The 18,793-nt window shown below is 40.8% G+C and overlaps 1 protein-coding gene across 4 annotated transcripts in view; it reads left to right on the top strand.

Moving 5' to 3' along the window:
- Positions 1-18,793, top strand: part of CLCN3 (chloride voltage-gated channel 3) — a 116,413-nt gene that overhangs the window by 82,186 nt on the left and 15,434 nt on the right. For all 4 annotated transcript variants that reach the window (XM_075860255.1, XM_075860257.1, XM_075860256.1 and 1 more), the window contains 6 exons: positions 415-602; positions 698-820; positions 9,037-9,243; positions 9,925-10,005; positions 13,095-13,640; positions 17,503-17,689. In XM_075860255.1, the coding sequence (XP_075716370.1) occupies positions 415-602; positions 698-820; positions 9,037-9,243; positions 9,925-10,005; positions 13,095-13,640; positions 17,503-17,689 (1,332 nt within the window). The remainder of the gene's footprint in view (positions 1-414; positions 603-697; positions 821-9,036; positions 9,244-9,924; positions 10,006-13,094; positions 13,641-17,502; positions 17,690-18,793) is intronic.

Below are 18,793 nucleotides of genomic sequence, written 5' to 3'. Positions count from 1 at the left end.
AGAGAAGATAGAAGGAGCGACATCTTCTTCTGTCTTCTCCTCAGGGTCCCCGGCAGTCAGTGACCCGACGACATTCAGCTGCCAGATCTCTTGGGCAGCAAGCTAAAACCTGCACCGTAAATAGTCCTATGGCACGGGTTTTAAGGACCCCGACTGCCGGCCGTAAATACACAGCCAGCGGTCGGGAACCAGTTAAAACAAAACAAACACAAAAAAAAGCCTCAAACGCTGGCATTTCAAAATTTGCCTATAAATTCCTGAAGGCATTTAGAGGCAGATTTTTTTCTGCCTGGCAAAAACCTCTGGGTGAACTGAACTAACCCGTAGTGAAGGTGGTTTTTATATTCTGCTTTAATTTTCTCCAATCGCTTTCATGTTAAAGTCTAGGATTAACAAAGCCGATTTGTGTCCCAGGTGCCCTGGCAGGCTTGATAGACATTGCCGCAGACTGGATGGCAGATTTGAAAGAAGGAATTTGCATGACTGCATTTTGGTTTAACCATGAACAGTGTTGCTGGAGATCAGATGAAGCTACGTTTGAAGAACGAGACAAATGTCCTCAGTGGAATACATGGGCAGATCTCATAATAGGCCAGGCAGAGGTAAGTTTATCTGCAATTCTCTCACTAGATCACATTCTAGATCACGTGTGACTGCTCAGAACTGGTCATGTTTATTCTGTTTGTTTTTCTTGCAGGGTCCTGGGTCCTATATTATGAACTACATAATGTACATCTTCTGGGCTCTGAGTTTTGCATTCTTAGCGGTCAGTCTTGTAAAAGTGTTTGCTCCATATGCTTGTGGCTCAGGAATTCCAGAGGTGCGTATGATTGGGCGCGGAACACCTCACTGTGTTCTGCAAATCCTGCTCACCGGTAACGACAAAGGGGATGGGAATGAAAGAATCAAGTCATGCGGGCCTCAACCTGTCTTTGGGTTAAATAAGACCTACCAAATAAATCCCACTAGATTTCAATTCTAATGTATTGCAATGTTGTTTGGATCTCAATGTTTCTTGTTAAAGGCTAATCGCACACCTTCGAAAGCGTGTGTGTGTGTGTGTGTGTGTGTGTGTGTGTGTGTATATGTATATATATATATCTCCAGTAGAAAGGTAGCAGCACTCTGTTTCCAAGTGAGAAATCCAATAGTAAAGGGTGCCAGCTGATAGTCCTGATCCAAAGACCATACAGATATCCCAGAAGAAAGTCCAGCAGCACTTCACTTTCTTCTGGGATATATATATATATATATATATATATATATATTTATATATTTAGTACAACTTTTGAATTAATTTGTATTTTACTTTTCCGTTTTTGAGATAAAGCTGCATTGTATGCTGTATACAGAGCAGCTGTATCTAGCGCTGAACCCTGTTCCTGTCAGGTCAGCGAGACAGACTGGTTCAGTCAATCACGTCTAGGCATTATACTGTGTATGGGAGGGAGGGGGGATTATACTGTGTATGGGAGGGAGGGGGGAGTATTATACGGTGTATGGGAGGGGGGGTATTATGCTGTGTGTGGGGCAGCTATGGGGGCATTATACTGTGTGGGGGAAGCTATGGGGGCATTATACTGTGTGGGGCAGCTATGGGGGCATTATACTGTGTGGGGGAAGCTATGGGGGCATTATACTGTGTGGGGGAAGCTATGGGGGCATTATACTGTGTGGGGCAGCTATGGGGGCATTATACTGTGTGGGGGAAGCTATGGGGGCATTATACTGTGTGGGGGAAGCTATGGGGGCATTATACTGTGCTGGGCAGCTATGAGGGGCATTATACTGTGAGAGGAGCTGATATGGGGGGTATTATACTGTGTGGGGGCAGCTATTGGGGAATTATACTGTGTGGGGGCAGATATAGGGGGCATTATACTGTGTGGGGGCAGCTATGGGGCATTATACTGTGGGGGCAGCTATGGGGGGCATTATACTGTGTGGGGGCAGCTATTGGGGCATTATACTGTGTGGGGGCAGATATAGGGGGCATTATACTGTGGGGGCAGCTATGGGGGCATTATACTGTGTGGGGGCAGCTATGGGGGGGCATTATACTATGGGGGGCATTATACTGTGTGGGGGCAGCTATTGGGGCATTATACTGTGTGGGGGCAGATATAGGGGGCATTATACTGTGTGGGGGCAGCTATGGGGGGCATTATACGGTGTGGGGACAGCTATGGGTAGTATATGTGTATAGGTATATATGTGTGTGTGTGTGTGTGTGTGTGTGTGTTTTTTCCAAGGTCCACCTAGCCTTTAAAGCTTACACCAGCTGATGGCATGGGCACAGCTCCTTTGCACTGTACAGGAAGGGGGTTAAATATTGTTTAACCCTTTAGTGACCAGCCTAAAGGCCTTAATGACCAAGCAATTTTTTACGTCTTTCCATTGTCTCATTCAAAGAGCTATAACTTTTTTTTATTTTTGCTTCGACATAGCTGTATAAGGTCTTGTCTTTTGCGGGCCAAGTTGTATTTTTTATTAGCACCATTGTGGGGTACATAGAATTTATTTAACTTTTTTTGGGGGGGGGGGAATAGAAAAAAAGTATGCAATTTCTCCACTCTTTTTTTGCATCTTAAAGTTACGCCGTTTACCGTGTGGTATAAATAAAACAATAACTTTATTCAGCGGGTTGTTACAATTGCAACGATATTATTATTAAAATGTATATTGATTTTGTATGTTTGACTACTTTTACACAGTAAAAACACAATGATTTGTTTTTGTGTCTCCATATCTCAAGAGCCATAACTTTTATTTTTCCACCGATGCCGCAGTATGCAGGCTTTTTTTTTGGCGGGACGACTTGTAGTTTTTATTCGTACCATTTTGGGGTACGTGTGACTTTTGGATCACTTTTTATTCATTTTTTAAGGCAGGATTCACAGAAAACAACAATAATTGCACAGTTTTTTATTTTTTACGCCGTTTGCCATGCAGGATAAATAATGTAATAATGTACTTCTTTTTTTAATGTGTGTGTGTATGTATGTATGTATGTATAATATATAAATAAATAATAAAGCAGGGGGGAAAGTGTGTTTTTCCGTTTTTTGTGGGGGGTTTTTTACCACTTTTTTTTTTTTTTTACTAGTCTCACTAGGGGACTTCACTATCTAATCGCTTTTATAATACACTGCAATGATTCTTTATTGCAGTGTATTACTGCCTGTCTGTGAAAAACTAGAGACAGACCTGGGTGCCTTTATTAGGCCTCTGACTGCCATAGAAGACACCGGCGCAGGCTACCGTTGGGGCGAAAGAGGGAGCTCCCTCCCTCTCTCCAAAACCACTCGGATGCGGCGCTCGCTATTGAACGCCGCATCTGAGGGGTTAAACAGGTAAGATCAATACTGATATCTATCTCGCCTGTTTGAGCAGGGCTTCACCCTGCCCTCAGCTACCTATGGGCGGTCACTTACGGGTTAAACCTGTATATATGTTATAGTTCGTTAAGAGCTTCGAAAGTAAACAGATGCTTTATGAATGTTTTGCCCATAAATATATTTTTGAGGTTTTTCCTTTTTTTGTGAAGACAAAAAACAAATGCTGGGAATTTTAAATCGGTGTAAAAATCTTACTAACTGGGATTTAGAAAGACCAAAAATGATGTAAGTGCATATTTGTTATTCCTAGACTAGGAATTGTATTGCTAAATATTGGCTTGCACTGAGCGCAAGGTACACAAGAGGTCATCTCCACTATCTAAAAGTAGATCTTGAAAAACTACGGAAATGTAATCATATATTGATGAATGGAGCCATTTATTGGTACAGCATGGTGGAAAACGTGCAATCTCCCCCTCACTTTATAAAGCGCGTCTAAGATTTGTAGACCTAATGCACTATCTAGATCTACCACCGGGTTTGCTGCACTAGTCTCTTATTTTCATTGTGGTCTCAAATTGATTTCCACATTGAGACACTGAACTCTGATCCCATTTGTCTAGAACTGCCACATGAACAGTTTAGTCATAGTTGGGCACACAACCATACTAGTAATATCTGCAGATAATGACTACTCTCCATTTTTTTTTACATACTCTGTTAGGATTCAAGATAACTGAACACAAAACTCTTGAGCCGTATGATCTGCCGTTGCAATGTATGTTGTCTATATTGCTATATGTATTCAATCACTATCTTCGGCAGCTCGTATTCATAATCTTTGGCTAGCCCTGCCCTTTCGCTGATGAGTGACCGCTTTCTCCCCATACCGTGCATAGAGAGAAAGCTGCTAATAAGCGGCAGGTGGGTGGGGCTAGCCGCAGCTCCTGAAGATCAAGGACTACAGAGTGCGGTCTATGTAGTCCTTGATATTCATGAGCTGCTGCTAGCCCTGCCACTGATTGACCGCTTTCTCTCTGACAACTTTCTGCCCATACTGTGCAATCAGCGAAAGGACAGTTCTAGCTTCAGCTCATGAATCTGGGCTACAGAAGATCAAATTAATTTTCTAACAAAAAAAAAGTATTGCTCAGTGAAAAGTGACCCAGCAAAGGAAACCGGGTCTCTGTCACTACTTTATACTGCAGTCAGATAGGGTAGCATAAACATCGTGACAGATTGCCTTTAACTGCTTCCCGAGCGCTCACTGTAAATTCACGTTGGCGCTTGCTGGGCTCTGTGCAGCACAGACTTGAATTCACTGTGAGTGTTAACAGAGCGATCGGGTGTATCTGAGTAGCGCTGACACCCGGATCGCGCTGTCAACACCGGCCTCTGGTCCTGGAAACATGATCGGGACCTGATTGGTTCAGGTCCCGATCATGTGATCGCAGGGAAAGTTTGTTGCTACAACAAACTTTCCTGCGAACCGATTGCAGGTGCTGCTGTTGGTTCTCATGGCAAAACCGGAGGCCATACAACGGCCACCGGGTCTGCCACGCATGGAAGCCTATGCGGACCGGCTGGAGGCTGGTCCTCATAGGCTTTCTGTCCGTGTGACTCTCAGCGCCACACTGACCGTTTATAATACGTTACACTACCTAGGTTGTGTAATGTATTATAGCAGCTATCAGTGGTGCAGGTCTTTAAGTAAAAAGTGAAGAAAAAGAGCTAATAAAAGTGTTTTTATAAAAGTGAAAAAATAAGTTACAAAAACAAAAATTTTTTCCTATAATAAGCCTTTTATTATAGGAAAAAAATGAAACTATTAAAGTACACATATTTGGATCATTACGAACGCGGTGATACCAAACTACAAAACTCTAATATTATTTTTTTCCATATCGTGAACACCGCAAAAAATATAAGTAAAAAAACAATGGCAGAATCTTTTTTTTTTTTTTTTTTTGTTCACCACCCCTCCCAAAATAAAGAATAAAAATCGATCAAAAAGTCACATGTACCCAAAAATAGTACAAATAAAAATGACAACCCATTCCGCAAAAATCCAAGCCCTTACACAGCTTTTTTGACTGAAAAATAAAAAAGTTATGGCCCTCAGAATATGGTGACACAAAAAATAAATTACTTTATAGGAAAGTGATTTTATTGCGCAAACGCTACAAAACATAAAAAAACTATACGTATGGTATCGCCGTAATCGTATCGACCTGCAGAATAAAGTAAAATGTCAGAGCACACAGTGAAGACCGTAAAAAAAAAAGACAAAAAACATTGTCAGAATTAGCTTTGTCAACTTGCTTGCCAAAAATGGAATAAAAAGTGATCAAAATATTGCATGTACCCAAAAATTATACCAAGGAAAACTACAGATTGTCATGTAACAAATAAGCCCTCACACTTTAAAAACAAAACAAAAAGCCTCTGGCTCTCATAACGACAGAAATTGTGCAGAGCGTTCCAAAAGCGGATAAGATCGGGCACCATTTATCAGTGGCCACACATCTATGAATTATTATTTATTTACCGCATTATTATACCCTCATGTACTCCGCTTACATATGCCCCCGCATTATAAACTGAAATACCAGTAAAACCCCAAACAAAACTATTACCAAGCAAAATCTGCATGCCGAAAGCCAAATGGCGCTCCCTCCCTTCTGAGCCCTACAGCGTGCCCAGACACCAGTTTACGTCCACATTTGACATCTTATACCTGGGAGAACCCGCTCAACGTTATAAGCAGTATTTGTCTTCAGTGGCACAAACTGGGCGAGGGGTTATATATGGAGCTCCATATGCTGCGGGTGTCAGCTGTGTACAGCTGACACCCGGGACTAACGGACAGGAACAGCGATCGCTCTGTTACAGGAGCCTGTAAAAGTGCAATACATCAGTATTGCAGTGTATTGTATCCGCGATCTAATGATCGCTGGCTCAAGTCTCCTAGGAGAACTAATAAAATGTGTAAAAAAAAAATAAAAATATATATAAAAAAAAAAGTTCATATATTCTTTTTTTTTCACTAACTTTAAGTCCAAAAATAAACCCTTTCCCATTTTTCCTCTAAAGTAATGTAAAAAATATACAAAATTTGTATCGCTGCAACCGTAAAAGTCCAAACTATTACAAAATATCATTATTTAACTCGCACGGTGAACGCCGTAAAAAAGAAAGAATTTAAACCGCCAAAATAGCTGTTTTTTTGGTCACCTTGGCTTTTAAAAAAATAAATACAATTTTTATAAAGAGTGATAAAGTTGTATGTACTAAGAAATGCTACCAATAAAAACTACAGCTTGTCCTGCAAAAAATAATCCCTCACACCGCTCAATTGATCCCAAAAAAATAAAAAAGTTCTGGCTCTCAGAATGTGGTGAAACAAAAAGTTTTTGTGTTTTTTTTAACAAAGAGTTTTTACTTTTTATAAAAGTAGTAATATATAAAAAAAAGTTATAAATTTGGTATCACCTTAATCGTATTGAGGGCTTATTTAGACGAACGTGATATACGTCCGGGCAACGCGCGTGGTTTTCACGCTCCTCGCACGGACCTATGTTAGTCTATGGGGCCGTGCACACAGTCAGTGATTTTTACGCAGCGCGAGTCCGCTGCGTAAAACTCACGACATTTCCTATATTTGTGCGTTTCTCGCGCATCACACACCCATTGAAGTCAATGGGTGTGTGAAAATCGTGCGCAGCACACGGAAGCACTTCCGTGTGACGCGCGTGATTCGCGCAAGAGCAGTAAAAAGTATGAATGAAAACAGAAAAGCACCACGTGCTTTTCTGTTTACAAACAGTGTGTCATAATGATGGCGGCTGCGCGAATCATATGGTGATGACACACGGAGCTGTTAAGTGCCTTTTGCGCGCGCAAAACACCGCGTTTTTGGGCGCGCAAAACGAACACGCTCATGTAAATCCAGCCTGTCTAAAAAAAAAAAAAAGCAGCTTTTTCCAATTATAGCTGCCAAAGAATTTTTATTTTCAGTTTCCCAGTATGTTAAAAAAAATGGATCAGTCTGGAAAGAGTTAATCAATTTCGAATAAACCCATTTATGACCAGATATGGGGTATTGTCGTAATTGAGAGAATTTGCGCTGCGTAATATGTTGGCGCTATATAAGTAACTGAAATAAATAAATAAATTTGCTTTACAAATGTTTGGGTGCTTTTTTCTCCTTTATCCTTAAAATTTTGATATTCATTTTCACGGCCTAATTCTAATAAATTCTGCAAAAGACCTGTGAGGTCTAAATGCTCACTGTACCCCTAGAAAGATTCCCTAAGGGGTGTAGTTTCCCAAATGGGGTCAGTTTTGGGGTGTTTTCACTGTTTTGGTACCTTAGGGGCTTTTGCAAACGTGACATGGCACTGAAAACCAATCCAGCAAAATCTGCGCTCCAAAATTCAAATTGCGCTCCTTCCCTTTTGAGCCCTGCTGTGGGTCCAAACAGCAGTTTATTTAGAAATATGAGGTATTGCCGTAATCAGGATAAATAGTTTTACACGTTTTGGTGTGCTTTTTATTCTTTATTCCTTGTAAAAATTAAAACTTTCTGTTTTTCAGAAAAAAAGTAGATTTTAATTTTTACAAACTAACTCCAATAAAATAGCAAAAGACCTGTTGGATCAAGATGCTAACTATACCCCTAGATAAATTCCTTGAGGTGTATAGTTTCCAAAACCGTGTCACTTCTGGGGAGTTTCGACTGTTTTGGCACCCCAAGAGCTCTTCAAACCTGACATGGTGCCTAAAATATATTCTAAAAAAAGGAGGTCCCAAAATCCACTAGGTGCTCCTTTGCTTCTGAGGCCGGTGCTTCAGTCCATCACCGCACTAGGGTCACATGTGGGATATTTCTAAAAATTGCAGAATCTGGGCAATAAATATTGAGTTGCGTTTCTCTGGTAAAACTCTGTGTTACAGAATTTTTTTTATTACAAATGAATTTCTGCAAAAAAAAATTAATTTGTAAATGTCCCCTCTACTTTGCTTTAATTCCTGTGAAACGCCTAAAGGGTTAAGAAACTTTCTGAATACTTTGACGGGTGCAATTTTTAAAATGGGGTGACTTATTGGGTTTATCTAGTACATAAGGCCCTCAAAGCCACTTCAGAACTGAAATGGTACTTGAAAAATAACCTTTTGAAATCCTTTCTGAGAATGTGAGAAATTGCTGCTAAAGTACCAAGCCTTGTAATGTCCTAGAAAAATAAAAGAATGTTCGAAAAACGATGCAAACATAAAGACATATGGGATATGTAAAATAGTAACTATTTTGTGTGGTATTACGATCTGTTTTACAAGCAGATACATTTAAAATTAGAAAAATCATAGTTTTTGCACATTTTCTTTGCTTATTTGTGAAAAGCACCAATATGTAATGAGTTTATTGACCACATTTTTTCACTAACATAAAGTACAATATGTCACGAGAAAACAATCTCAGAATCAATTGGATAGGCAAAAGCATTCCAGAGTTATTACCACATAAAATGACACATGTCAAATTTGAAAAAATGGGGCTGGTCCTGAAGGCCAAAATGAGGTCGGTCCTGAAAGGGTTAAAAAGAGGGCCCAAATATTTTATATATTTTGATTTCTAAATGTCATTTGCTTCATATTTCGAAATTGGTATTAAGCATTGCATTATCTTTATTATTTACAGATTAAAACCATTTTAAGTGGCTTCATCATCAGAGGTTATTTGGGAAAATGGACTTTAATGATTAAAACGGTCACACTGGTACTTGCCGTTGCCTCAGGCCTAAGCTTAGGGAAGGAAGGACCCCTGGTGCATGTTGCTTGTTGCTGCGGAAATATATTTTCTTACCTCTTTCCCAAGTACAGCACAAATGAAGCAAAAAAAAGGGAGGTGAGTCATGTGCAATATACTATAACAGGTATTTTTGTTTGGATTTGAATAATTTAAAGAGGGTTGTCCATTCATAAGAAATTAATGGCCTAGACCAATATCTGATCAGTGGGGGTCCGACTCCCGTGCACTCCCACCGATTAGCTGTTTTAAAGGGGCCGTGGCACTCGTCCGAGCGTTGCTTTTTTTTCGTTCCTTATCTGCTCGTACTGTGAATCGACAACAGCGGCAGTTCACAGTATTACAGCCTTCTCCCATTCACTTCAACGGGAGAAGGCTGTAATGTGAACCGCCGCTACAAGTGTCAGGATTCGCAGTACGAGCAGATTAGGTATGAGCGCAGTCGCCCCTTTAAAACAGCCGATTGGCGGGGGTCCCGGGAGTCGGACACCAACTGATCAGTGAATGATGGCTTGACCTTAGGTTAGGCTATCAATTTCTTATGACTGGACAACCCCATTAATGATACCTATCGTTCGTTCAGGCGTCATTTGATTAAATCCAGGTGAAACGCAAAGTAAAGCCCTTCTACCATTATGTGCATATCTTTCGTAGGTCCAAGAGGATATAGAAAGGATAGAATGCCAAATAGACCAGAATAGACTCTTGTTGCAGTGTTGACTTTAAACTGCCGTATTTCCTTATCAGAGAGTAAATTTACATTCACTACTTCTTTTATAGGTTCTTTCAGCAGCTTCAGCCGCTGGTGTCTCTGTAGCGTTTGGAGCTCCTATCGGTGGAGTCCTTTTTAGTTTGGAAGAGGTAAGAAATGTCATATTTGCGTTAGACGGCCTGTCACCTCTCCTAATGTCTGTTTTAGTACATAATTTTATCTGCTATAAAATAATTCTAGAGCATATTTTCTACGTTGTGCTGTTCCTCTGTTACTCGAAATTTATGAATGAATTGACAACTGGGTATTCCCATTACTGGTTGTATCTTACGCAGACTGACTATCTCCAATCATTGCTGACAAAGTGAGACCCTTTGACAGGGAAAACAATAACAGCCAGTTGTCAATTTATTCATACATTTCTAATAGGAATAACAGAAAAGACATCGCGGAGTATTCACTAATGTCGTATTATCAGGAGAGGTGACAGATCCTTGTATAAGGCTTATAAACCACTCTCAAAAATAGGTATTTTCCATTGTTTTCTGGGAAGTAGAGATGTCAAATACAAATCAAATGAGATTTTGATAAAAATCATTATCATTTGTGTAATATCCGGGCCCTGTGATAATTCCGCTGCAAAAAAAACACTGGAAAGACTGCAGCAAAACAGCAAGTGTAAACGGTGCTTAAAAATGTTAGGTTTATTATGGGTTGCATGAGTTTATATTGTGAGTTGATGCGTTTTTCTATGCGGCTGCAGTAAAACCCGCAATCGCATTAAAAAAATACATCAAATCGCAGTAAAAACAAATGCGTTTTTTAATGCGGTTCTAACCGCAAAGTGTGAAATAGACCCTTAGGACTGTAAAGTTGGATTGGAGAGCAAGAAGGAACTACCGTATTTTTCGGACTAAAAGACCGTTTTTAGCAAGAATAAATCTTGCTAAAAAAGTCCCTGCGTCTTATAGTTGGCAGTCAAGGGACCCGGCAGCGCCGGGCCCCCTGACCGCTTCTCACTTAACCCCTTCCCGACCCGTGATGTGCCGGCACATTACAGAGCGGGGAGGATGTTTGGAGCGGAATGGGCTCACGCACTGAGCCCATTCCATACACTGCAGATGTCAGCTGTGTTTTACAACTGACACGCTGCTCTAACGGCCAGGATCAGCAATGGCGCTGGTCCTGGCCGTTTAGTTAAATGCCGCGGTCAATAGCCACCACGGCATTAATAGGGGTTTTCCCATGAAGGATATTTATGACCTATCCATAGGATAGGTCATAAATGTCAGATAGAGGCGGGTCCCACCTCTGGGACCCGCACCTATCTCTAGAACGGGGCCCCCTAACTGGGTGTTCTATCTTACCCGGCTCCGCTGTCTCCCGGCCACTTCCTGGATAAAATGGTTGCGTTACGGAAACCGCATAATTTGCTGAGTTACACTGTTTCCGGAACTCCCATTGAACTGAATAGATACATTTTCATTAGTGCAAAAAAAATAAATGTAAAAGTTAAAAAAAAAAACAATACCTTTTCCCATTTTTCCCCAAGCACAATGTGAAAATATAAAAATACAAAAATTGGTATCGCTGTGTCCGTAAAAGTCTGAAATGATTACAATATAGCATTATTTGACTCACACAGTGAACGGCGTAAAAAAAAATAATTTAAAACCCCAGAATCGTTGTCTTTTAGCGCTAATAAGAATTTAATTAAAAGCGATAAAGAAAATCATATTTACCAAAAAATGGTGCTAATAAAAACTACAGCTCGTCCTGCAAAAAATAAGCCCTCACACCACTCAAACTATAAAAAAAATAGAAGTTATGGCTCTGAGAATATGGTGAAACCGAGCAAATTAATTTTTTTAACCAACAGTTTTTTTCGTAGGAAATAATTTCATATTTTACTTCTTTTCCAATTTCCTTTTGTCTAAAACCTGGGTGCGTTTTATAGTCCAAAAAATACGGTATGTTGTCCTCTTCCAGAGGAGGAAAGAGACTGATTCTTCTCAGGGCCCCTCCCCCAGCAACATAGATTAGCAGCAGTTCCAAGGTGGACACGAGGAAGCAAAATAATACTTTAGAATGGAAATGAACAGCATTTCTGGTATGAAAATGATTCATGGGATAACCTCTTTAAAGAACACAATACTGACCTAACTACTCAATGCAGGCATTTTGTGTCCATATTATTCACAACTTTTTTTATTTTATTAGATCAATGTTTTTTTATGATTTTTAAGCAATTTTTGAATTTACGTTTATTAAAAAATGTGTTAACTTTTTACGTGTATACGCAGAAGCTGTATCATTCTCTCTCTCGCACTCCTGATTCCGTCAGTTCAGCTGAACTTAATGCTCGGCTGGGAGCGGGTCCTGTGTGTAGAAAGCAGAGATGGGAATAGCGCTCCGTACAATATGTTTCTGGTCCTAAGGCAAAATAAAGCAGGTAGGCAGCACTCAAATGGTGGAGATGAATGCCATGCTTGATAAAGGCTTACACAAGCCGGACCGTCGCTCACTGGAATAAATCACTTGATTCATCTCAAAACAGCTCCTGATTTTCAGACGTTTTTGTAGCAACTCGAGTTTTTCGCGGCGTATTTTACGGCCGTTATTGGAGCTGTTTTTCAATGGAGTCAATGAAAAACGCCTCCCAAAAACGTCCCAAGAAGTGACATGCACTTTTTCACGGGCGACTTTTTACGCGCCGTATTTTGACAGCGATGCGTAAAATGAAGGCTCGTAAGAACAACATCGTAAAACCTTTTGAAAGCAATGGGCAGATGTTTGTAGGCGTATTAGGGGCGTAATTCGAGGCGTAAAACGCCCGAATTACGTCTGGAAACACTGCGTGTGAACATACCCTTCGAGTGCTGCCTATCTTTCTTTATTTTGCCTCGAGTCCTGTGTGTGTCTGACATAACAGGATCCACCTAATATCAATCACATCTAAGGATAAACCAGGATCACGACAAAAAAAACCTGTGAGTTGCAAAGGGGCCTCATTGACTTTCGTTACCTGGCAGGCAGGCAGGGCGACACAGTGATCTTCGGCCATGCAACCTGTGTTGCGGCCAAAGTTGCTTTGTAGCCTTAGCCTTACACACAAGCACATAAGGTGCCCCAAAGGGTTTACAGCATTCGTAAACGCACTCCTGCTTTTAGCAGATATAAGGGCGAACATTTTATTCGGCTGTCACATACCTCCTTTTTTTTTTTTTTCCTTCTCTAGGTCAGTTACTACTTTCCGTTGAAGACATTGTGGAGATCTTTCTTTGCAGCTTTGGTGGCTGCTTTTATATTAAGGTCAATTAATCCATTTGGAAACAGCCGTCTTGTACTTTTTTATGTGGAATATCACACTCCTTGGTATCTATTTGAACTCATCCCTTTTATTCTGCTTGGTGTGTTTGGTGGATTGTGGGGAGCCTTTTTCATCCGTGCAAACATTGCCTGGTGCCGACGACGCAAGACCGCAACGTTTGGAAAATATCCAGTACTAGAGGTTATTGTGGTGGCTGCTATAACCGCAATCATTGCATTTCCAAATCCGTATACACGATTTAACACCAGTCAACTGATTAAAGAACTGTTCACAGACTGTGGGCCTCTTGAATCCTCCTCCCTGTGTGATTACAGAAATGACATGAATTCTACCAAGATTGTTGATGATATCCCAGACCGGCCTGCTGGTAATGGTGTATACTCGGCCATGTGGCAGCTATGCTTGGCGCTGGTGTTTAAGATCGTGATGACTGTGTTTACATTTGGCATAAAGGTAATTTTATTTTAAGCATGCTATCTCTGGTCTGTTATTTCTTATCCAAGTAATGTGAATTTAGCTAGTGGATAAGTAATACACAGCTTTGCTGAACTAGTGATTTGTATTTACAGCTGTTGTTTTTTTTTAAAAATTTAATTAGGCCTAGTTCACATTGTGTTTTACCTACGACAGAAAGATAAAAGTCTGGACTCATGGCGTTTACCTCCCGACGGAAGGATGCAGCGTATCCCATTGTATAGGCATACAGTGGGATATGTCGCTCTAATCGCAGGGCAGAGTGCTACCTGAAGCGCTGTGCCCGGGTAAGCTCCTGATGTCACTCTCCATATATGGACAGTGATGTCAGGAGCTCTGCGATGCCGGAGTTCCCATTCAGAGCATCGGAAGTTCTCTGGCTGGGGATTCCAGATACCACCAATTAAGTTAAGTCACTGGAGCTTCCTGACACATGCATTTAACGGAGGCCCTCATGTTTAAAAAAAAAAAAAAAAAAAAAAAAAATATTCTGCGCCGTATACTTTTTGCATGATCACAAAGCGTAGTCTACTACGCTGTTCCATCCTTCAAAAAAAAAGGTATAATGTCGTATACCAGCCTGACGGAAGCAAAATGGACACTTTTTTTTGCCCTCCATTGGCCGTCAGGCTAATGGAGCCCTATTGAAAGGTTGTACAATCGGGAGCTTTTCCGACGTACATGATAAAAGTGTTGTGAACTAGGCCTTACCTGAATCGGTGCTGCTGGTAGGGAGCAATTTTCGATTTATTCACTAATATTTGCATGAAGGTTCATCAATTTAATGCATAAAATAAGACACACTTGCACCTATGCAAAAGAGTCCTAAGCCTAGAAGACTTTGAGGTGTTTTATATATACAGTGCATTCAGAAAGTCTTCAGACCTTTTTTTTACATTTTGTTATGTTGAGGCCTTGTGTTTAAAATAAAAAAAATTCTAGTTTTTCCCCATGATTCTGCACTCAATACCTCATAATGACAAAGTGAAAACGGAATGTTAGTAATTTTTGCTAATTTATTGAAAAGAAAAAACTGAAATATTGATTTAACATAAGTATTTAGACCCTTTACTCAGTTGAAGCACCTTTGGCAACGATAACAGCCTCCAGTCTTCTTGGGCATGATGCCACAAGGTTTGCACACCTGGATTTGGGGATTTTCTGCCATTCTTCTGTGCAGATCCTCCCAAGCTCTGTCAGGCTGGATGGGGACTGTCGGTGGACAGACATTTTCAGGTCTCTCCAGAGATGTTCGGTTGGGTTCAAGTCGGGGCTCTGGTTGGGCCACTCAAGGACATTCACAGAGTTGTCTTGGCTGTGTGCTTAGGGTCATTGTCTTGTTGGAAGGTGAACCTTTGGCCCAGTCTGAGGTCCAGAGCACTCAGGTTTTCATTAAAAATATCTCTGTACTTTGCTCCATTCATTTTTCCCTCTGACCAGTCTCCGTGTCCCAGCCGCTGAAAAACACCCCTACACCATGATGCTGCCACCACCATGCTTCACTATAAAGATGCTTTTGGGCAGGTGATGAGCAGTGATGGTTGACCTCCTGGAAGTTTCTCCCATCTGCACACATGATCTTTGGAGCTCAGCCAGAGTGACCATTTGGTTCTTGGTCACCTTTCTTGCCAAGTCCCTTCTGTCCCGATTAATTAGTTTGGTGGGGCGGACAGCTCTAGAAAGAGTCCTGGTTGTTTCAAACTTCTTTTTAAGAATTATGGAGGGCCACTGTGCTCTTGGGAACTTTCAGTTCAGCAGAATTTATTTTTGTACCCTTCTCTAGATCTGTGCCTCCACACAATCCCGTCTCAGCTCTACAGGCAGTTCTTTCCTCCTCATGGCTTGGTTTGTGCTCTGATATGCATTGTCAGCTGTTAGACCTTATATAGACAGGGGTGTGTCTCTCCAAATCCTGTCCAACCAAATGAATTTACCACAGGTGGACTCCAATCAAGGTGTAGAAATATTTCAAAGATGATCTAGAGAAATAGGAGGCCCCCAGAGCTAAATTTTAAAGGGAATGTGTTGCCAGAAAAACATGTTTTTTTAAAAAAAATTAAACTTTTAGTGTGTGGGTGAATAAACATTGTTCAAATTTTTTTTTTTTTTTTTGCACGAGCCAGGAAATATTATAAATTATTTCTAATTTATAATACTACCCATTTTTGGTCACTAGATGGAGCTGTTCCCAAAATTGCAGCATTGCAATATTGGGTTAAAAGCCCTCGCTCTAGTGAGCTCTCAGCATCCCCCCCTCCTTTATCCTGGCTAGTGCCGGGATAAACGAGGGGTTTGAACGGTGTAACCTCCTACACTGTGTGTCGCCATTTTTTGAGGTAACCCACAGTGTAGTAGGTTTACATACAGTAGTAAACACACACAAACACGAACATACATAGAAATCTCTTACCTGCTCCTGCCGCCGCGGCTCCCTCCGGCCTGTCCGCTCTGTCTGCTGCCGCTGGTGCAAGTGCACAAATCCGGAAGCCGCGACCGGAAGTAGTAATATTACTGTCCGGCCGCGACTTCCGGTCCACAGGAAAATGGCGCCGGACGGCGCCAATTTCGAATAGGATTGTGTGGGAGCGGCGCATTCGCAGTTCCCACACAGACGCCGTACACTGCAGTCAATGGGACGGGAGCCGTTCGCAGTCCCTATGGGACTGTGGCTGCCGTATTCCATGTCTGTATGTGTCGTTAATCGACACACACAGAAATGGAACAAAAAATGGCAGCCCCCATAGGGAAGAAAAAGTGTAAAAATAAGAAAAAGTAAAACACAAACACACGAATATAAACGTTTTTAATAAAGCACTAACATCTTTAACATATAAAAAAATAATTTGTGATGACACTGTTCCTTTAAGTGTCCATGTGAAATTTGAGTTTAATTTATTTGCAGATTTTTTTTTAATTCTGTTTTCACTTTGTTTTTATGGGGTATTGAGTGCAGAATAATGCTGTAGAACTTAAATTTAAATTTTAGCACACGGTCTCAACATGTTAAAAAAGTGAAAGGGTCCGAAGACTTTCCGAATGCATTGTATATTAGATATTTTAAAGGGGTATTCCTATCTCAGGTATTTATGGCATATTTCCTTGTAAGGAGAGGGCGGCAGTATTGGAAAAGATTCATGTAGATTATTGCACAGATCCTTTGCTGTATGTAGTGTTGTTGCGCATTATAGCGGCTCCCCTCAAGTGCGGCACATTTTGTTTATTTAGAATGACTGCAGAATTGGGGAACCGCACGCCAGTTGAAAGGGCTGAATTTTAAGAGTCCTTGTCATGATTTAAAGAATCCTTCAAGAAACTTTTTCATGTATAAAGGCTCTTTTAGTTTTAAACTTGCAAATGATTAGCCTCTGTTCTCACTGGCATGATCGAGTTTTTGACTCGTTTGAATAGCACAAAATGCATGTATAAAAGAAACCTGACCGAAAAGGAACTTTAATCTGACCAGACCTAACAATGTAACCAGCCTCCAAGAAGCGTTCTGATGGTTGTTTAAATAAAAAATATATAAATTTCCCCACAATCTGAATGATTTTTCGAATGGAAAGTCATTTGTGTTATGTGAAATATTGTGCCTTTACATTGCCCCTCGTGAGTTTTCTCGGACAAGAAAGAATTTTACCAATTACAACCAAGAAAAATGTTGGTGCGTGAAAGAGAAGTAGATTAGGAAAAAATAATGGTACAAATATCTTTTATGTTAAATATTTTGCTGCCACTTAATGTTCTAGAAATCTATATACACGACCTCCGTGTAGCCTTTTTGTCGTTGTTTTGCCTTGTCACCACTACATCAAGATGGCTTTTGTTTGTCATTTGTCTGCAGGTTCCCTCAGGATTATTTATTCCAAGCATGGCTATCGGGGCCATAGCAGGAAGAATAGTTGGCATTGCTGTGGAGCAGCTCGCTTACTACCACCATGACTGGTTTATATTCAAGCAGTGGTGTGAAGTGGGAGCGGACTGTATCACTCCGGGACTGTATGCCATGGTTGGTGCAGCGGCATGTTTGGGTGAGTGTGTGCCGCCACTATGTACTGCCTACCACTGCTCCGTAACAACCAATTAGATTTTCTGATGATCTGAATTGTGGTAAAACAAAACAATGGTTAAACATTGTTACTTCTGTATGTAGGGTCAGCATTTTATTTTCAAAAATATACATATCATACAAATTATTGGGGATCTTATTGTGATCCATCTGAAATGTATTTTTCTGCAATTAAAATGTCTGCTCATAAATATTTTTTGTCATACATAATTTAGCATCTTCCTCTACATGCGCACAGTTGACAGACTTGTCATGTGACGTTACAGCTCAAATAAGTATACAAGCACCACCCCATAGACTTCACAGCTAAACCACCCCCTGAGACTCACTTAAAGGGGCTTTTCCACGAAGAACACACAGAATAGGTGATAAATAGATGATCACTGGGCCACGGTGTTCCTGAGACCCCTGTTCCTTCTCGCTGCAGGATCACCGTGAGCGAGGAGCTTGAATAAGGTGCTAGGCTTTTTTTTTTTTTTTTTTAAGGTTTTGAAACCAATACTAAAAAGTTCTATGCAATGTCGCGGCATCTTGGTCACTGATGCTCTTTAGTTCATGGCGGTGTTGAACATCTGACTAAAATAAAATGAAGGCCCATTTACATGTTGCAATTCCTGGCTGCTACCTACCCTGCGCTGCTGAAGCCTATGAATTCTGAATGTGAAAGACAATGTCCGCTATCCACAATAACATGAGGATCAGCCTTTGTCCCCCATGGTTTGTGCCTCTTGTTCGGTTGTTTAATAGAGTTTCCATTTAACCTTTTATTGCAATGTAGAGGCTTATTTTGTAGGGACCGTAAAATTTCAGTAGTTTCTGAATTATTATTTTCTCGGTTTGAGCAGTTGCAATCTTTATAAATGTTTGGGAATATCCATATTTGGTATGGACTTGCTGCCAGTATACCAGATTAGTTCTGAAATAGTAACTATACTTTTATTAAACTTTTGATATGTTAGAGACATATAAAAAGTTTGCATCAGTGGGGCCCTGGGTGCTGAGACTCCCACCGTCGCTGAAACAAAGGTGCAGAAGTGCTCCGTTGAGCGGCCCTGCACCTTCGGCT

The sequence above is a fragment of the Rhinoderma darwinii genome, chromosome 1, assembly GCF_050947455.1.
Source record: "Rhinoderma darwinii isolate aRhiDar2 chromosome 1, aRhiDar2.hap1, whole genome shotgun sequence".
NCBI classification, from domain to species: domain Eukaryota; kingdom Metazoa; phylum Chordata; class Amphibia; order Anura; family Rhinodermatidae; genus Rhinoderma; species Rhinoderma darwinii.
Note: the sequence above shows the minus strand (reverse complement) of the source record. Positions and strands in the feature narration are given on the sequence as shown.